At 37.8% G+C, this 21,863-nt stretch overlaps 1 protein-coding gene across 1 annotated transcript; it reads left to right on the top strand.

Moving 5' to 3' along the window:
* The first annotated feature begins 12,694 nt into the window (after window positions 1–12,694).
* On the top strand, window positions 12,695–19,499 carry LOC121518053 (cytochrome P450 3A27-like). Its single transcript, XM_041800237.1, has 13 exons — window positions 12,695–12,845; window positions 15,446–15,539; window positions 15,624–15,676; window positions 15,787–15,886; window positions 15,991–16,104; window positions 16,210–16,298; window positions 17,045–17,193; window positions 17,279–17,406; window positions 17,492–17,573; window positions 17,965–18,125; window positions 18,212–18,438; window positions 18,533–18,695; window positions 18,818–19,499. The coding sequence occupies exons 1-13, from the start codon at window positions 12,775–12,777 to the stop codon at window positions 18,905–18,907; spliced, it is 1,521 nt and encodes a 506-aa protein (XP_041656171.1). The 5' UTR covers window positions 12,695–12,774; the 3' UTR covers window positions 18,908–19,499.
* The last annotated feature ends 2,364 nt before the right edge of the window (window positions 19,500–21,863 follow it).

The raw sequence follows: 21,863 nt of genomic DNA, 5'->3' as shown, positions 1-21,863 counted from the left end.
GATGCTCTGGGGCTGCTTTGTGTCTTCTGGTACTGAAAACCTGCAGCCTGTGGAAGGCAAGATGAGTTCATTGAAACACCAGGCAATCCTAGGAAGAAATGTTGTGCTGTCTATGAGGAAACTGATGCTTGGACTTTCCAACAGGACCATGATCCCAAGCATACCTCAGATTCCACCAAGGTTTGGTTGCAGAAGAATCCTGGAAGATTCTACAATGGCCATCACAGTCGCCTGACTTGAACCCCATAGAAAATCTCTGGTGGGATTTGAAGAAGGCGGTTGCAGCATGCAGACACGTGAACATTACTGAACTGGAGGTCATTGCACATGAGGAATTGGCTAAGATAACTCAAGAATGCTGCCAGAAGCTGGTGTCTGGCTATACATCTCGTTTGCAGTAGGTCATAGAAGCAAGGGTGCTCTACTAAGTATTAAAGATACTTGCCATGAAAGGGTTGAAGAATTTTGAGACAGGAGAAGTTGCATTTTCAGTTGAACTTGGGGAAACCACTTGAAGCAATAGTTGTGTTGAGCTTTTACATTGCTTTTGCTTGATTTGTTCATTGCAAATAGCTCAAAATAAAATAAATCTGATCTATAATCAGGGTTGAAAAATTTTGATTGCAACTGCGAGCATCTATAGCATCTCAGGCTAGGTGGGGGTGGTTTACAGGGCTTAAACCCGGAAGGTTTCTAAAAAACCCTGCATGTTCCAGGTTGGGGCCCTGCCAATGCAACATTGAAATATTTTTCTGGTAGCCAAAATGGAAAAAGCCTGCCCGACACCTGTAACCCTGTAAGATTATCGGTTGCATCATGCTGTAGGCATACCCCTGGTCATTCCTGAAGCCACTGATCTTAAGACACTTCGTGAATAAAAACTGTCTTTCTCCTTATTTAAAAAAAAAAAAACAAGATAAAATACAAGTTAAAAAAAAGTTTTGCTAACCCCCTTGGCACAATTTTTGGTAGTAGTCTTACACTCTGGGGGCTCAGCCCCAGATCTAAGTACACTTGAGCCAAAAGTGTGGTTCGTTTTGATCAGTGTGAATGCAAACAAACCTCACCTGGGTACCAGTCCCAGGTCTAGTTTTGGAGGTGGTGTAGGGTGCAATTCAAGTGGACTCTGGCATGGTTTGTATGAGATGTGGATGCAACCATGCCCTGACACAAAAGTCAGGTCAGGTATATGACGTCATTGTAAAAGCAAAACTTTCATCAGGCTCACCTTACAGATGAACACAAGATGAAGTCACAAGATGAGTTGCAAAGGTAATAAATGTCTCCTCATCACCTATAATAAACCACTATGTGCACTGCACGTAGATGTGTAGAAACAAAGAAGGATGTTGCAGGCATCTTAAAAAATAATTTTAAAAACATCCATGGTAGCATGATGGACTCTTTTGTTGGCTTAAAACATAAACTATCTCTGCTCAGGTCATGACCTAAATGGTTGCCATGGTAGCTTCTTCTTCTTTCCGCTCCTTGGCTGGTTTGCAAACCAGTTACGTGCATACCTGCTGTATTAGACTGAGAACATACGCAAGTGGACCCAGGCACAGATTGATGTTGCAAGTGTGAAAGCAATCCGGTTTGGGCATCTCCTCTCTTAGTCTCTGAGCCATTCTGCGATGACCTCTTTCCATTCAATCATCCAGCAGTTGTCTGTTCTCCTCTCCGCCACAGTCAGTCTGTTTTTTTCAGTCCAACTGCTGCAACCGTCCTCCACCCCAGCCACCTCCATTACATCTTCATCCTGGTCCAGCTTCTCCATGCCATCCTGCATCCCTTCGTCCCCACCTCCAAGCCATCTCATCAGTGTGTGGGTCAAGCTCCTCAGAAGTTCACTTTTCATCTTAACCTACTCTTTCCATCACCACCACCACTGTCTAGACTCTATAGGGGGTATCCTGTCCTGCTGTCAGCCTCACTACCCCTTCAAGTACATACAGACATCAGCCTATCCACCAAAGAAATTTCACATTCCCAAACTTGTTAATGTGTTTAAGTTTCTACTGGTTGAAATACTCTTGGAAAGATTAATTTTTTTTCAGCAACCTAATGTGGCCTTGTTAAAAAAAAAAAAAAAAGTAAATTTGGATTTGATTTTCAGACTGTCTCTCGTCCAAAAGAGATAATAACACAGACAAAAATAAATAAAAAAGACCAGAATTTTTCTGTTGTTGAATCTGTCTGTGTGCCTGCGTAACTCGGATTATGCCATTCACATGTTGGCTTTTTAGCTGTGATTCCGTGCGTGTATTTATGCTAATCTCTGCACTGCTAGTAAGCTGGGTCACTTGTCAGTCAGACTGGGGTCATGCATCTTGAACCCAGGCATGTATCCAACAAACCAGCAAAAATCTAAACCCTTCAAAGTAACCCAGAGTTGTGTGGAGAGATTACGGTTTCTCATCTGTAGGCAGCTTTGACACGTTCCAGACTTCCCTTGTATTAAAGAGCAATCTGCAAACATGACCCTAAAAAGCCTCGGGTGTATACAGCTGTAACTGCAGCCAAAACACATATGCTGTTTTGGCTAGTCATGGTCATTAACTGCTTAATATAGCTCTGAGTGGACAACATGAATGTATTTCATTGCTATTTTAAGCTGAAGATGTGGTTTTGATTCGTATTCAACAGTTTAAGATTGTGCTTCTTGGTAATATACTGTAATGAAAATAAGATGTTAGAAATGCCACTGTTTCATTAGTAATTACTGTTCACCTTGCAAGGCCTTTTGAAACCTTGTCAAATCTGAGTTTTAACAACCAAAACATGCAGAATCAGCGGGGAAGTGGTCTAATGACTCCTCTGTAAACAACGCATTTGCAGAATTAACTGTAACAGCACATTAAAAAAGCAGTCAGATAAGGACACGGCTCTGACCAAAGCTTTCTACCCTCAGGCTGTTTGAGCTTGGCACTACATGGGGCTAGGATTTAGAATCACAACTAACTGGCTCTGTATCTCCCCAAAATCCTTTGGAAAGGCAGGCAGAATGTGGAGCAAGTGGATTTAGTGGATTTACCACACGCCACCAATGGCCTTGATGAAGTCTTGGTCCTCACAGCTGGAGATGTATGAAGGCTCACTGCCCCTTTCTGCTCACTTTGCACTTTCATGCTCCTCCACATGTCCAACCAGAAACAATTTAATATACTCCACTCCCAATAACCATAAAACTCTGATTCAGGGTTCTCCCACAGACTGGCTGGAGTGGGATCTTGTTTCATGTAGCATGCCGATGTGTGTAATCAAGTGCTGCGGTGAGAGAGGGAATGACAGGCAATTTGGGAATGATTAAAAGCCACTAAATCACCCTGTCACTGTACAGAATGGGTGTGTGTGGGTGCTTTCTTGTTTCGCAGTGTGCCTTCCACCAGCAACGTTGCCTTTCATCACAACCGCTCGCTTGGAAGAGCAGCCATAACTCATCGAAAGTGGCCGCCAGACGGAGGACATGATTTCCTGTCTGAATTAATGGGATAGATTGGACACTGGAGCTGGCATGGAACAAGTAAACACACCCTCAGAAGCTTGCATCAGTGTCTCTATCATCCTGGCATGTACAGATTTCCTTTCTCTACCCACAACAAGGAAGAAGCCACATTTCCCTGCTGCACAAATATGAGAGATAAAAAGACACAGAGGGTCCAAACTCTGCCTTGTGCTGTGACTGTGATGCAGGTCTGTGACTTTGCAGTATAGCTCAGTAGCTCGGGACACAGTCACAATGTTATTCGGCTCCCTGGGGTGGGGGGTTGTTGGGTGGAGGGGTCCCTGTATCTGCTGCCGCACAGAGAAATATTGCACCAGTCTGATTGCCATTAACTCTGCCTGTATGACTACACCCCTCCCCTCATGACTCCACACTGCCGTGGCGGAGAGACACCAGGACCTGAGAAAGAAGTACAGGTCCCTAAAAGAAGAATTTATACTGATGCCACGGTAACTTACAAAAGCAAACAATGCCTTATTATAATTAACATTTCTGTAGTTTGGTTTTTAAAATGCCATAGAAGGGTAAGCACCAGAGACGATTTATTATGCACTGATGAACACACAGCAAAATCATCAGTGTTCATCTAACTCCCAAAGTGTTCATTTTAATTTACTGTGTTTATAAAATTCTCACTGGTTCTAAGTCAAATTTATACTTTGGAAAGTGTTATATTTAAACAAATTTGTTGCACATTGAAAGATAGAATTGGAGTTTGCAGATGGTCGAGTGGTTTAAGGACTGCACCGTGTACGCGGGCGGCTCAGGTTCAAATCCGGCCTGTGGCCCTTTGCTGCATGTCTCTCCCCTGTTTCTGAGTCTACCCACTGTCCTCCACTATCTACAAAAGGCATTAAAAGGCCCAAAAATTAATTAAAAAAAAAACAAAAGCGAGAGAGAGAATCAAGCTAATGTTGTTCTCATCATGTTTGCACACTGACGTGGAATTTTTCTTGTCATTATTTTTTCCAAAAGAGGTTGAATTCTATGCAAATTTTTTACATTAGTCCAAGTCATTTAAATGGGTGACCGATGATTTAAAACAGTGCCCCCTTCTTCCTTCTCCTGGCTTGCTCACCCCCGCCGACCCCTTCCACTCTCTCTCTCCCTCTCACTTTAAACACCGTGATTTGCCACGTATTATGTGGATATCAACCATGGAAACAGATTTTTTTTTATCAAACAAGTGGGTAACTAGTTCAGTACTCAATCCACTGTACTTTCAAATGTCATGATATATTTCTTTCCAAAAAGCGTATCTTTATACCAGCGGTTGCCAAACTTTGTCATGCCAAGAACCCCAGCAGTTACCTGGGGACCCCTTCTTTTGAAGTTTCTAAAACTCCTTGTACATTATAATATCAAACATCAAATAAAACATGCACATTTATGATATTTTCCTAGTTTGTTATTAAGACATAATCATTCTGTTATTTATTAATTTCATTCAGTTTATTTTTGTAAATATTCCTGATTGATTTCTGTTTTAACAATTACCAACGAGAATGTGAACCTGTTAACTTTAATGTCTTTTTATTCAGTGGTTGCATTTAATATTAGTTTTAGTGAGAGACTGACCTAGAGAAGGACTGATATTTTGACATACCCTGTTTTTTATTTTCACATTTCAGCCCCCTGTTGTCCCCCCTGGTGCCACCCATGGAAATTGGGATCCCCACTGTGAAAACAGCACCTAAAGTTCACTAAAACCTAAATTTGCATGCAAGTACAGACCTTAGATGTTTCCTTTCACTAGACACTGGCACTAATGCTTTAAGGATCAAAACTCATAAGAAAAAGGTTCAGTAGGCAGCAATAAGCACTGAAAGATAAAGACAAGGAAGTGTGTTGCTTATCATTTTAATTCATCAGAGCAAATTGTGATAGAGTTGGTCATAATTTAGGAAAATTAATGGAGAATCATCATGCATGACCTTTTAAAATGCAGGAAAAGGTTATTTGTGAAAGACAAGTGGCCATTAATGCCTCAACTTCCAGTGAGTCCTCAGTACGTGACCTTACCAACACAAATGCTGCCCTGCACTGCCCTCTGCTGGTGACTAACCCTAGCTCAAGTCTAATGTGGGCAGGAGATGGTGCAAATGATACATCAGTGAGGGGGTCGGATACACATAAACATCCACACTCTCATCCGGCTACAGAAGGTGACATTTACCAGGCCGCCCGCCAAATGACAAGAGCCGACCACACAAGGGTGAAATTAACTTTGGAAGCCTCCTGCTCTACTACTTTTGCGTAAATTTGTAGGAGGAAAGAAAAAGTGTGTGAGTCTGTGTGAAAAAGAGAGAGACACAGGGACTATGACTCATTCAGGTTTGCTGTCAGATAGACAGGTGTCTCCTCCAATGTCACAGACTCTCTGCGGCTCCAAGCTGACAGGCAGAGCCCAGACTTCATTAGCAGGTCAATTAACATTTCCCAGACAACATCTGGAGGATGCACCGGCCACCCAGCTGCTATTACACATCTCCTAATTTTCTTTCCCCCCAGAGTAGCAACAAAAACTATGTAACTGCAGTCTAATGGCTCTAACTATGACTTGTACTGAATGTTAAACTGCAGTAAAACCTGTAATTGAAAAGTGACTGGCAAAGTACCCAGAAGAATATTGTAAAAAGTGCCTGAGATGTTAGCTTTGAACTCCAGAGGAAATTTCTGTCACTTTCATATAAAGTTTTTCATACATTTATGGATGATTCTCCACCTTTAATGTTTTTTGTTGAGGTCTTATCATTGGCTTTTTCCTCAGTTTTTATGACCTCCCTTTAAAGCCTTTATCTGTCTCCCATGGCTTTCTCTCACAGCACCACCAAAACTCATCTTTACAAGATTGATCCGAGCCAAACAGAGAGCAGCAGCATTATTGCCAGTAACTCAGTATACTGCTGCAGGCAGATAGACATTTGCACAATTGTTGACATTGATGCATTCACATGGGATCACAGAAATACGAGTGTAGAAATGAGAAAAACAACTCTATTTATTCTCAGCTGACCCGGCCACAGCCCAAGGCGGCCTCCTCACATTACAATGGAATGTCTCTAAACTCTGTTGACAGGCAAGGCTGTCTTTTACCGACAATTTGATTAGTTTTTCCTCCCTTTTTTTTTATCTATCATTTCTGTAATCAAGAAAAAAACAAAATACGCATAATAGGTTAGAGTTTTTAGTGGATGACAGGACACTGACTTGTTGATACTATGACAGCATAAAAAAGAACACGAGTGATGACAAAGGTGAAATTACACCATATGATACACAGCAATTTAAGATACCATACCAAACCATACAACATGCTACAAGGGAAGAAGGAATGGTTCAATATGACATATGATATATGACATGATATGATATGACATGATATGATATGATATGATATATGATATGATATGATATGATATGATATGATATGATATATGATATGATATGATATGATATGATATGATACATGATATGATATGAAGGAGTAAGGCATGGGTTATTAGGGTGTGATACAACACAAGGCATAGATTGCAATGTGAAGAGGTACAATGTGATCCAAAACGATGCAATGCGTAGTGATACACTACAAGAGAATAATTCATGGTTCCTTAAGATAGGATACAATCTGATGTAATATGATACGATTCAAACACCTTATGACACGATACAAAACAATACGATACCATACGATATAATGTGATACGATGCAACGCAATATGACACAGTACGATACCACATGACACAACATGCTAAGTTATGACAGGATAGAATGTCAAAATATGATATAATAAGATATAAAAGGACACAATACGGTACAGTACAATACAACACAACACAATATGACATGAAATAATATAACACGATGAAATATAATCCGATACAATATGACAAGACACGGCATGATTCGTTAAACAATGAAAAGATGCAATGCGATAAAATGTGACGTGATACGACACGCCATGATATGTTTTGAGTTATATGACATAAGTTGTGATACGATAAAACGCAATATGATACGATGCGATGAGATAAAACATGACATGATATGACACAATAAGATAGAATGCAAGACAATGCAATGTGATACTACAGAACACAAAACGATACAATACAATGAGACATAACGCGATACCAGCTATGTGATATGACAAAACATGACATGACAACATAACACAACACAATATGACACAATACAATTCATAAGGATGCGATACAATGTGATAAAATAAGATATTATATAATACAAGACTCAGCACAACCTGACACAATATGACATGACATGATATGATGAAATCAAAACAATCTGATGTGATACGACACACCACAAAATGATACCACTCAACACGGTTTTACATAATACAATACGTTATGACATAAAATATAGTGCAATATAATGAGATGTGATACAAGACGACAGGATATGATGCAATTAAACAGGAATATTCTATTACAAATTCAACAGGGCCAAATTTTAAAATTAAGAAATATATTTGGGCCAAACAATGTTCAGTGCCCGGTAAGCAACTGGTGATGTCAAATTTCGAACCAATACAGATCAATTTGATGAAAAATATGTTGTTTTTATTCAAAGTCTCCCTTTAAAATAAGGTACATCAAAAAGTGCATAAAAACACAACAACAAAGCTGTATTTGAACACAACCTGAGGTAGTAGATTTTTTTTTTTTTTGCTTTAATGAAAACAAAATAAATACAATGAAAAAATAAAATGAAATTCTGTAAATAATTATTTTGGTCACGTCTTACCCAGGCAAATCTTAAAGTGCGTAAAAACAAAATTTGCACAGTTGTAGCTACAGTTGAAAAGGACATTTATACCCAGTATTCTGGGGCTACTTCTGTCAGCATCGCTAGCCATGCTTCAAAACAACGCAGTGCATTGTAGGTAGACTGTTGCTAAGCTACGCTAAGTGTTGCATTCAGGGTTTGAAATACTGTGGGAATTTATGGAAACTTGCAAAACAGGTTGTCCTCTGCATCTCTGGCATGACCACAGGCTGGGCCACTTGGGGGTTGGTTCTGGGTGGCTAATTGATTAGGCCTGCAATAAAATATAATGAGATACAATGAAATACAATAAAATTTGAGTGATACAGTGTGACAGGATACAACATCACACCACACAATAGGACACAATACAATACATCACGATGCAAAGTAATAGGATGAGGTACAAGACCAAGATAGTGAAGAATGGCAAAGTCCAGCATTGTAAGATTTGATGTGGTATGATACTTCATCGTAAGACATGATGTGATGCAACACAGAATAATACAGGTCCTTCTGACCTAAATTAAGTTTGTTATATATTTATATCATAAATGCTGTGTAGTTTTTGGCTGTAACACAATGGTCACAGGCTGCTCAGTGATTCACTTCGGTTCAAACAACTAGTAGGGTTGCAATTTTTTTTACTGATCTTTGTTGAGTCAGACACAGAGATCACCTCTCTTTAATTTGTTGGAAATTTACTCTGTGGCTTTAAGTTTCACTTTGAGGTTACACTGTTCTGATTAAACTTTTGTTGCTGCTTTTTAATGTTTTTTTAAACGAGATAGTAGGACGGGGAGAAATGGAAATAATTAATTGCATATAAAGGATTTTTGGATTGTTATGAATAGGATTATATGAGTTCAGTTTGGCTGATATGCCCTCGCATTCTCTAATATCAACAGTACAGAGGAGTGGCCTTGTAAAGAGTGAGGTCCAAATATTAAATCCTGTAAAGTGTTATCAGAGGACAGTGTCAGTGAACCGGCTGTTTTGTGTCCTATTACAGCCATTATGTAATTTCACTTCAGTGAAGGTACAATTTATGAGTTAGTTATGAGAAAAGTTCTGCTTAACAGCCTGTCAGATAGTCACAGAATTAGCCCTTATGTCAGGTGGCTTACAGGGCAGAGCTAGCTTTGCATCCAGAAATAATGAGTTGGTTCTCCAGAGTAATTTTCTTGCTATTAAATACCTTGTAGGTTTAAGAGGCAAAGTTTAGTCCTTTACATAAAAAGAAGCAGTATGTCCTTGCTAGCATTGCACAGCTTTTCAACGAAATTAGGTGGTCCTTCTTAGTGGTGGATTTATGCAATACATACAAATCAGCCAAGGAGAGACAAGAGATTACTTATTCTACAGTCTAAAAAGAATTGCAGCCTTTCTTCAAAAATTCACTGACATCATGTTACAGGGTTTCCTGAAAGTGTATCGTATTAACGTAGAAGTCAGATGCATGTTTGCATTTATAAATGTACTTTTCAAAAGGGATTAAGATTGATTCAAGATTGTTCATATTTTTCTGTTTCTACATAATTAAAAGCTTTTTAATCTTCACAGTGAGGGTAATTATTCTAATCTCATAGGAACTGTTATTAAAACTTGAGTAAAGCATGCAGTTATCATTTAGGCCAAAAGTGACAGATTACTGTGATTACACTGTGATATTCAGGAGTAAAGGTCAGTGATTATTACCACTGATTTTAGCCGAATCAGTTTAAAAGACTAAAGTTAAATACCGAGTGCACCTGTTTACCTAACTGTGGAAAAGGTAGCTGTGAAATGGGAGTTATCAAAATAAATAGCTGTGCTTTGTTTCCATTGAATATTTTCTCTGTGTTTGGTGATTCAAAGCCTCTTTAGAGGCTGGCATTTAGACGTGTCACTGATAGGGTAGCAGAGTGGTAGATAATTGAATGCTAATCAGCTGTGTCAGGTTCAGAGTCCTGGTTTCTCTGCATGCTGACTCAACCTTGCTACAATGATGACTTAACATGTCAGCTGAGGAAAAGGTCTGTTTTTCAGGAATCTACTGTACATGCATTGTTTGTATCAGAGACATGTCTCTGCAAAAGACACTAGTTTAATACTGTTACACTGCCCTGTCCATGACCACTGTCACCTTTTACTCACACTGCTTTATTGTTCAGTTCCATATTTGGTTAAAAAAAAAAAAACTGAGAAATTTACATTTAGTTAACAGAAACAAATTTCAGTCACAAAGAAGAAGGCATATCATTGTAAGGATATTATTCAGTCTAGTCTTTGAAAATTACTGTAACAGAAAACTGGGGCAGTTCATTCAACGGTTAAAAAGTTGTTGCTGACACTCAGTTTTTTAAAATTATGATTACTTTTCCCTGACTTTTGTCTCCATGTTCACTGATGTCTGTTCTCAATGTTTTCCACCTTGTTTGTCAACCCAACCCTAATAGCTTCATATTTCACCAGCCCTAGTTAGACCTGGTTTTATTTTACATTTTCTTGCTTCAGCTTTAGACTGATAAACACTTTGTCTGTTTTTACCTGCTGCTGTTTTAAAGTCTACACAAAACAGCTTGACAATGGGGAAAATATTAAGCATTGTGCCATGTGTAAAACTGAAATGAAATGAAAATGTTTAAATTTGTTTTAATGAAATTACATGAGCAGCAAATTACTTTCATGAAAATGAAACTGTTTACAAATTACTTTAATTGTAAAACTAAAGATGATCTGAGTACTCAATGGTAACAGCATGTTCTAATCAAATACTGGTCCAGCTCAGCAGAGCAGGTGCCCCCTCCAGAGGCTACAGTCCTGACTGTGCTGGTTGCAGGTTTGACTCCCAGTCCTAAGTTACTCTAGTTAACTAAAACTAACAAAATAACTAACACTCTAATATAAAAATATTTTTCATTACCTGAAACTAAAACAAAAAAGGAGGCTTACAAAATGAATGAATAAGTAAATAAATGACTGAAACTGTATTATGTGCAACTTAGAGTCACCCATTAACCTACCAAGCATTTTTGGGGTTGTGGGAGTAAGCCGGAGTATCCAGAGAACCCACACATGCAGTGGGAGAACATGCAAACTTCCCACAGAAAGGCCTTATCCAACTGGGATTCAAACCAGAATCCATCTTGCTGTACGGCAACAGCACTAACCCTCCTATTATCATGTCTACTTCAATCTCTAATATTAAAGGAAAAATGTTGGGACACCCAAGTCTTGGGAGTGTAAAATGGCCTGATTTGATTGGTCAAGACTTCACATAATGGTAATTTTAGGTCTTGAGTCATATTCAAATAGAAAATTTGAATATGTAAAATTGCAAGTGAAGGGTATCTCATTTACATTATCTTTAGACTGTATGATATCTTCTCTTACTAGTTCTATTGGGTCTCACCCCTGTCAAGTTTACTTGTACTGAAAAGAAACCACTAAAACTTATAAAATCTAAACTGAAAAACCTCAACCAAACTCACAAAATAGCAGCAAAAATTAATTTAAACAAAATTAAAATTGAAAACAGAAGGTGACAGTGAAAAGAGAACAAAATCTATTGAAAAAAGGCTTTATGACCTTGGTCCTATCTCTTTTAAACTAGCCTGTAGATATTTATTTTTCTTTAGGCTACTTATTTAGGTTGTCTAAATAAAACGACTTTAATATAATTCCTTTACATTAAAAATATTTTTATTTCCTGGAAATACAGCTGTAAGTTAGACAGATGGACTATTAATTCACATTAGCTGCATTTTTTGTTTTGTTTGTTTTTTGTTTTTTTGTTTGTTTGTTTGTTTGTTTTTCATTTCTGTGGGTAGAAGTGGGGGCTTGGAGGGGGGCATTAGACCATGCTGTCCCATATTATTTCATGTGCTGTTTGAGTAAAATGAATGTCATAAATGTGGGCATAGGTATCATCATTCTGCCTCCCCATTTGTTCCTTGCCGTAGACATTGAATCCAGAAAGTATTTAGACCCCAATCACTTTTTTCAAATTTCCTATAATGTGGTCTGTTGCCACAATTGTTCAAATTATTTTTTCCCCCATTAGTCTAAACTCAGTAGTACCCATAATGACAAAGTGAAAAGAGAATTTTATATTTTTTTCCAAGTGAATAAAACATTAAAAAACTGAAATATCACGTTGACAAAAGTCTTCAGACCCTTTGCTTTAAATTTAACTCAGATATCTCCCGTTAAAAAAGCGAAGGGGTCTAAATACTTTATGAACTCGCTGCTTGAGTTAGCCTACTTGTTACAAAATGAAATCAAGTGTTATTTATTAAAAATGAACGACTTCATAATCACTGCTCTCCTCTCTGCTGCCAAACAAAAAAGTCCTAGATGTGAACTGCACCCTAGCATAAACAAATGACCGGTTACGTCATTTTAGCATGTTTTCTGGATCCGCCTCTGAGCCAAGCTCAACAAGTCCAGAGAGAGAAGCCACCTACCTCAGTAAGCCGAGGTACACACTCGAGAGAAGATGGGCTTTATCCCGGACTTTTCCATCGAAACTTGGACTTTAATAGCATTTGTCATCGCTCTCATCACAGTGTAAGTGTGCAGTCACGTTTGTCTCTGTGTTGCTAAAAGCTAACCTTTATCTTATTGTGAAATCACCAAATATCACAGAAAGGCGGAAATAATCAGTCTGTTTACATTTGTGGCTTGACCTGTGTCAACATTAGACTACATAATAGTGTGAGGATTTTAAAACGCAGTCTGATTCACTCAGTGAGGTCTGAAATTAAATGCAAACAGAATTATTGCAATGTGTGAGTTTAAGTTGAATAAATGTGTTTCAGAAGAATAAAGAAATTTATCAGGACACGATCCCCTCAGTTTTTAATCCAGCCACTGTAAAGATTACAATTTTAGAATGAAGCTAATCTGCTAAATGAAAGTTTGAAGAGCGTTTGGCACAAAAGTAGGCCATACATCTGTGGTTTTAGTCAGTTTTCGATCAGCTGATAGACACTGGTTGTACGTGACACTAACAGCACAAAAAGCTGCGTCTCTTACGTAATCGAGAGCAAATAAAGCTGTGGGGAAACATGCTAACTTTACTGTACCGGACAAGAGTAACAAAAGATATGAAAATTGATGTTAAAAGTCAAATACAGAAATTTCCTGGACAATATTTCTGTTTGGGATTGATTTACAGTAAAATAATGAAAGACCTGTTGAAGATTTATGTTATTCCTGTTTATACTTAAAAATGTTCTCCACAGGTGTCATTCATCAGTCTGGTCCATGAGACTTCTCACAGCTTCCACTTTCCAATATATTTTTAAGTTAATGTTGTCTCGCCCTTAAAGGTTCAGAAAAAGGTCTAGTATAGAAGAAGGCATAACAATCAGTCCTCTCCATCTTACTCAACAATGTAGAGAATAGGTCAGCCAAGGCAAAACAGGCTTATAAACCGGTGTGGGTGGAACACGGGTGTGGAGGCTTATATATGTCATTACTGAACTCAGTTACAAGGATACATTCAAATATATTCTGTATTACTGCTTTGCAGCCTTCAAATTACAGTAAAATATTTGGATCGTATTAGAGAGAATGTCGAATTTTTGCTCTGAAATAGTAGCCTATAATACTGCCTTATTTTACCCTTTCTTTTTCTTGAGTAGCCTACTTACATTAAAAACATTAACTTCCTAGGATTATACAAGTACATATGAGGACATTGCGTTTTCAGCTTTCCTACAACATTAAAATAAATTAGAGTTTTTGAGATAGTTGTCAGGGATGTCCATTGAAAATTATTTATTTAGTTTATTTAGTTATTTGCTTGAGATGTTGAGAAGATGTACTCTTTAAATTCCAGGGAAATTTTGTGAAATTTGTTTGGATATTTAAGTGAATTGCTGGAATTTTACAAGTAGCTGTTTCTTATACAAGGAAATTAAGGGGATATGTTTGTATATTTTAGAGTTTCATTGAACGTTTTAGGGAAAATTTGCTTTATAATTGTTAGTTATGTTAATGCAAATTCAGGGTATTTATTTGTATTTTTATTGGGAATTTGGTGGGGTAACCTTTAAAGTTTTCAATAGTTTTCCTGGAAATTTCAGGGAATGTGTTTGTATTTTGGGGGGAATTTGATAAGAAATGTTAAGGTATTTTTTTATGATTTTTTTATGTAGTTTTATATGATTGAGATTTTATGGCTGTATCCTTTAACATTTTTAAGAATTTTCCTGAAAATTTGTTCATTCAGTTAATTTAATGATAGTTTGGGGGTTTGGAAATTTGATGAAAATAATTAAAGGACAATTAACTTGAAATTTTTTAGGAATTTTATCTGAATATTGGGGAAAAAAATTATAGGAATATTTAGGCTTTATGACCAAGTTTCACAGCTCAGGTCTCAGGAGGTTAAATGTTATGAAAGGGCAAGTTTAAGATCAAGACTTCTTTTTTAAATTTCAGTCTAGCTCTAAATTTTTTATTACTCCTTTTTGGCCAATTAAGTCAGACCTAATACTAATCACTGGGGAGAAAAAGAACATGAAATAATGCAATTAAACTTAACAGGAGAAAAGGATAGTGTGAAACTTTGGTTTATAAATGGCTTTCTGACACAACACTGAGCTTAAAGCTCCTGTTGGTTTGTGTCGATTTTGGCACTCCCCTGAAGATAAAGTGGTATCATATAGTTATAATCAGTCCTGAGGTACGGTTGGCCTAGTGGTTAGGTTGCACCCCGTGTAGGTAGGTGGCCCAGGGTCAAGACCAGCCTGTTGCTCTTTTACAGCATATCATTTCCCACTCTCTAATCCCTGTTTCTGAGTCTATTCACTGTCTTATCTCTCCAATAAAGGGAAAAAAGTCCCAAACTAAATCTTAAAAAACTAAATAATTAGTCCTTTCTCAGATAGGCCTTTGTGTCTCTCATAAAAAAGACATCTGTTTTCTTTTCAGTATCTTATGACCAACTAAAAACTCCTCACAAGAGCCTTAAACTGGATACCTTCATGGATTCCTAATTACAAGGTGGCAGATACAGTTGCTTGACGTGTGATTAGAAGTAGAGGTCTGAAACAAGAAACAATGTTATTTAAGAGAGGGAGGAAATGTCTTTTTCCAAAGAACAGAATGATGAAATGATTTTCGTCAATATTGATGGATATCTCTTCTTCAACCCTCAGGTATGGGTATGCTCCATATGGCTTTTTTAAGAAAATAGGCGTCCGTGGACCCAAACCCTTACCGTTTATTGGAACATTTCTGGAGTACAGAAAGGTGAACTATATTTACCTGACTGGCATAGCAGTCATACTTACGAGTAATGGTTTTCACATGCTTTAATCTCATTTTATTCCCTAGGGGATTCACAATTTTGACACAGAATGCTTCAATAAATATGGACGAATTTGGGGGTAAGTTTATGTCTACTGGGTTGATTGATAATACTAAAGGTAGACAATATCATGCCACACATTTCTCATGGCTCTAACTAATAAAACACACTCTCCTTCATATTTTTTAGGCTCTACGATGGCAGGCAACCTCTTTTGGCTATCATGGACACGGCCATGATCAAAACTATCCTGGTCAAGGAGTGTTACTCTGTCTTTACCAACAGGCGGGTATGAAAAATCACTGAGGAGACTGATTTTCATACAGTTTTTAATGTCTTAAATAACACATTTCAATGAAGGCATCTTTGGGTTGCATGTGGGTTGTTTCGTAGGATATTGGCCTAAATGGACCCCTACGTGATGCTGTGTCCATAGTAGAGGATGATGCATGGAAGAGGATTCGCAGTATATTGTCGCCATCCTTCACCAGCGGGCGACTAAAAGAGGTTAAAGAGCACTCTAACTTTGTAAATTTACCATATGCACTGAATCAGACTTGTCTGTGTGTAATGCTTGGTAAGTTTAATGTTTTGTTATTTGCTTTGGGGCAGATGTACAAGATAATGATGCATCACTCTGAGAACCTGATCAAGAGTCTCCACAAGAAAGTAGACGCAGATGAAGTCATAGAGGTGAAAGAGTAAGTCCAGTTATCTCCAACCTTCTCCAAGCCTTCAAAATGGCTTAGTTTCTCTTCCCAGACTGATAGATGTCAATGACTTTATTTGTTATCTCTTCTTTCTTTACATCATAGTATAATGTGTTGCTTTTTGAGATCTTTTAGCCTACTTCACTTTGTCAGACAGGTTCTGTTTAAGCGATTTCTTGATTCAACAAATCTGGTGATAATCAGGCCTGGGTGTGGCTAGTGAAATTGAACTTACCTTTAAAAAAAATTATGTCAAATCATAGTTAATTATGGTTTAGGTGTTTTTTCCCTTAATTAAAATCATTTAAAAATGCACTTTGTATTTACTCTGGTTATCTTTGTCTTATAATAAAATAGGTTTGATAATCTGATACGCTTAAGTGTGACATATATGCAAAAATACATCATGAAGGGGACAAATACTTTTTCACAGCACTGTATTCTGTTTAATGCTTGATTACTAAGCATGTCTTAATGAACAATGAATTGGTTTTCCCTAACTTTAATGCGCTAAAGTTGAGCTTTATCAAAGTGCCCACTTATTGTTATACTACGTCATGTGGCCTTCATAAAAATGAGTTTGGACTTCCCTGCTCTGGACCCTCAATCACTTATGTTCAGTTGTCTTTTCATTTTTTGTACTAAAATTGAAAAATTATATTACACAAACATTCTGGTTAAACTTGTTACTTTTTTCTTTTCACTCATTTGAAGGAACCTGTTTGACTTTTTTGCAGAGTATTTGGACCATACAGTATGGATGTTGTGACCAGCACTGCCTTCAGTGTGGACATTGATTCCATCAACCATCCCTCTGACCCCTTCGTAGCAAACATCAAGAAAATGGTTAACTTCAGTTTCATGAACCCGTTGTTGGTGTTAATCGGTACGTCAGGCATGATGCTGTAACCAACATGTTACTTGCACTCTAGAGTTCTTATTTAACGTTGTTTTACTCTCATTCATTTCAGTTCTCTTTCCATTCTTTGGGCCAATTTTTGAGAAGATGGATGTGTCTTTCTTCCCTGCTTCAGTGTTGGAGTTCTTCTACAACTTTCTTAAGAAGATCAAGTCAGACCGCAGCAAGAATGAGCACAAAGTACAACATGTTTTATGTGTTTTTAACCTTTTTATTGAACACAATTGGACAGTCATAATAAAAAACTGTTTTCAATATTGTGCAGAGCAGGGTGGACTTCATGCAGCTGATGGTGGATGCTCAGGCATCAGGGAATGACAAAGAGGGCACAGACTCTGAAAAAAAAGGTAGAGATGGACAAAGTGTGTGTGTGTGTGTGGGGGGGGGCAGTCAAAGGCATCAGTCATTATTGAAATGTAAAAAGGCTGTCTCCTCTGTCTGCCGTGAATCACCTAATCTGAAACTATCCGTTGGCAATGCCTACAGCCAATAAAAAGAACTTTACTCTTAAAACTACAAACCATGGTAGCTATTTAGAATCCCACCAGTTAAGTTAACTTTAAAAAAACTTTTAAAAACATTTTAAAAACTCCTCACACAGACTTTAAAATCAGAGTCAAAGTCATGTGGAAATGTCAGATCTTTAAAAAATCTTTGCAGACGACAAGATTTGAGCCTTTTTCTTTACTTTAATTATGATTGTCTTAATAATATAATTGTGGTGTGTTTGTGTTGCAGAGTTGACTGATAACGAGATCCTTGCTCAGGCCATGATCTTCATCTTTGCTGGCTATGAAACCAGCAGCAGCTCGCTGGGGTTTTTAGCCTACAACTTGGCAACCAATCCTCACATTCAAAAGAAGCTCCAAGAGGAGATTGATGAAACATTCCCAAACAAGGTTTCCTATTTTTCTTTAATTAAACACCAGTCATTGTTCCTCTTGATAACGAGCTGGTTTTGATGTTGTACTGTGCCTTTCTCAAGAGTCGGCCAACCTATGAGGCTCTGATGCAGATGGAATACATTGACATGGTGCTGAATGAGTCAATGAGGCTCTACCCAATTGGTAACCGAATAGAGCGGATGTCAAAGGCCTCTGTTGAGGTGAACGGCTTGACCATCCCTAAAGGAACAACCATCATGATACCAGTTTACACTCTACAACGTGATCCAGCTCTGTGGGATGAGCCAGACACCTTTAAACCAGAAAGGTAAAATGCTGAATTAGCAGAAGGTTAAAATCACACTTAACCAGAATTTAGTTATTTGCCTTTTAATAACGGTTTTTCTCTTCTTCTTTTTCAGGTTCAGCAAAGAGAACAAAGACAACATTGATCCATATGCATTCCTACCCTTCGGAGCAGGGCCCAGGAACTGTATTGGCATGCGTTTTGCTCTTGTGATGATGAAGTTGGCAATGGTGGAGATCCTGCAGAACTTTAGCTTTGTCCCATGCAAAGAGACAGAGGTGAGACAGCATTTTTCTTGTTCAGTGCTTTGTTTTTGGCAACATTTTTCAGCAGAATTAAGCCTCCAGGATTCTGAGCTTAGGTAGAGCTTCTTTTTTGACATGTTTCTTGCTTCTTCCAGATCCCAGTGGAACTTAGTGTTGATGCATTTACAACACCTAAGAATCCAATCAAACTGAAGCTGAAGGCAAGAGAACCTGCTGCTGCTTGAGTTTCCCTCTGGATTGTGAAAGTATCTAGCTATCTTGCTAGCTATCTGATTCTTCCTCAAGCTAATTATGGTTCATACAACCTGACAACTCTCATGTATCGTGCTTAAAGTCAGCGGTTTGCAGCCTTTTAGAGGAAACAGTTTTCTTTTTAACAATGCTATCTGTACTCAAACTAACTACTTGTGTCTAATTATTCAGTTTATACTGAATAACCTCCAAATGTAGTGCTGGTCTTAATGCAGTACATACAAGTATGGTTGGAGAAATGAAGTGCTCTTCTTAACTAATGGGTTTACAGCTTTATAATCTGATTAAAGTGGGTAAAAATGATCAACTTAAGGCATTACTTGTGTACTTTGATAATAGAAGTTTTTTGCTATAGAGTACAGTTGGAGTCACGTCAACATGTTCCCTAAAGCTTTATCCCTCTGAAGACATTTATATCTTTCATGCAGTTTTTAAGAGCTATTTTTGTATCTTGATTATCACTATAATAATAGTTTTCTGAAACCTTGTCACACTTGTACAGCAGAAATAAAAGACAAAATGTAACCACTAAATGCACTCTTTTTCACCATTAAAATTGATAGAACTGTACACCCCTGCTTGGTTTATTCCCATGTTGTAAGTTGTCATTGCTGTGCCCTTTGCTCCGCATTTCATAAGGTATGAAGGGTGGAGCTGAGTGTAGCTAACAGTGGCCTTTAACCTACATTTTAAGTATACATACTCAATTACAGGTTGACAGAGTACATGTTATTGAAATTCTCAAAATGATTCCACATTTGTACCTGTGTTTCTCTTTATCTGATAAAAATGCTAGTATTTTAAACATCCAATATGTGGTTATTAAGCTTCATCATTACTGAGACAGGTAGCTATACATAACTTAATGGTTTACACTTTCTGTGAACTTAATGTGTCAACTTAAAAAACGTTATCCTTTTTAAAAAAAAATCTTACTACAATGAAGTTTTACTAAGTGGCAACACAAAAACAATATGATCCATAATGTGTTATGCCATGTTGGAAAATTATAACAAGCTTAAAAATGATGGACCCCAATCAAGTATTACTATATTTCTCAGAGTATCAAAAATAAACTGCATTTGTAATAACTGTATTACTTTTACAGAAGAAAGATTTTATTCCAATCCAAATATGAAAACCAGACCTGGAGCCTGCATAGTGTGAGGGGTCTATTCTTTCCATTCTCCCCTGATGTGCAGCTACACCATACGTTATGTAACACATGCAAGAAGGACAGTCATGAAAGTTGTGCTTTTAACAAGACCAGAGCTTGTAGTCATTAAGATAGACTTGTCACCATAATTTTAAAGGGGAACACATATATTGAAATGGTAAATGGACTTGAGCTTGCACAGCAAATTTCTAGTTGCCTGACTACTCAAAGTGCTCTTATACAGTAGGTCACAGCTTCCCATTCACTCCACATTCATATGCTGATCACAGAGGGGACTATGAAGAATTGGCCATCAGTATCAGGAAACTGGGAATCAAATGGGCAATCTTCTGATTCCAAGACGACCTTTGAAGATGCCAGAATTGCCTCACAGAGCTGCTGTTTTGAGATAAGCTGCCGTCCACCCTCATACAGCTTCCTTTTGAGGATGCTCCACAAGTTCTCAATAAGGTTGAGATTAGGGGATGATGGTGGCCACACCATAATTTTTCCCTCTTTATGTCCATACCAGCCAAGGTCTCAGTATGATTTTTGGAGGCTGCAATGCCATGCATGAATATGATTATACTCCAGAGGGCATGATTCTTTTTATACCACGAAGGGAAATGGGCAGTTAGGAACCCCACATATTTTGCTGAGGTCATTTTAACACCTTCAGGCACCTTAAAGGGGGCCTACCAACTCACTTCCTATGATTCCAGCCCAAAACATCACTTCATGAACTCCTTGCTGATGTTGCAGCTTTGTTGGGACATGGTGGCCACCAGTTATCCAGAACTCTGGACCACCCAGTGTATCATGGCATTTATCAGTGAAGAAAACAATTTAAAATCGGCCTTCATATATTTATGAGCCAAGCCTCTGAATCAAATGCAAATCTTTTCACAGTATGATGATATCTCTTATTTTTTTATGAATTATCCAGTATTTTCATACCTTTCGCAAGACACTGCACTATGTCATACTTTTCATTCGCAGAAAGATATTTTTCCCCATATTGCATGAAACCTGTGACTTGCTTTATAATGTGGAACAACTTTCATAGCTAACTATGACACAACAGTTGCATTGTGCATAGCCCCTGTCAAATAAACCATTAAATGAGCTTCTTTCAAACCCTCCAAATCTCCCTGGCTATGGACTTGAGTACAAACATTAAAAGCAAGAATTTAAAGCTTCTGTGAGGATTTTGTACATCATGTGGACAAAGCAGTAGGTCTCCGCTGATTTTATCCTGTACATGTGATGTATAGTCTTCTGACAGAAAATTCCATCCTGTCATCTTTTGACACTCAAACATCCCACTTACTGTGCACACTTTTTTAAAACGTCAGCACAGCCCATTTCTGCAGTGGGCTGTGCCTCACTTTGTCTGTCACTTACCCATGACAGCAGCTACAGGGATTTACAGTTGCTGTATAGAGATAATCAATCTTGTAGCTATCCAGCTAGTTTGCTTTTGAAGGTCCAGAGAGGTGTTAGTATTAATTTCAGTATGTTTAAGCTCAAAATTCCTCACAGGAGCTTTAACATATATGCAGTATTTCATTACAAAGTAGTATTGCTATTTTTCCAGATGCTATGAGTGCCCTTTCATGTTATTATGTTAGAAGAGCTGTGCTGAAAAAAAAATCTAACTTCAGTGAAATATATACAACAAAACCTTTCCAGTCATGGTGATTCATGATGGCACATTAATGATGAAAAAGGTAAAGATTTTGATGTTTAAAATGACTTTTAATGCTTTAGAC

The sequence above is a fragment of the Cheilinus undulatus genome, linkage group 11, assembly GCF_018320785.1.
Source record: "Cheilinus undulatus linkage group 11, ASM1832078v1, whole genome shotgun sequence".
Lineage (NCBI taxonomy): Eukaryota > Metazoa > Chordata > Actinopteri > Labriformes > Labridae > Cheilinus > Cheilinus undulatus.
The sequence above is the reverse complement of the archived record's forward strand: the minus strand, read 5'-3'. Positions and strand labels throughout refer to the sequence as shown.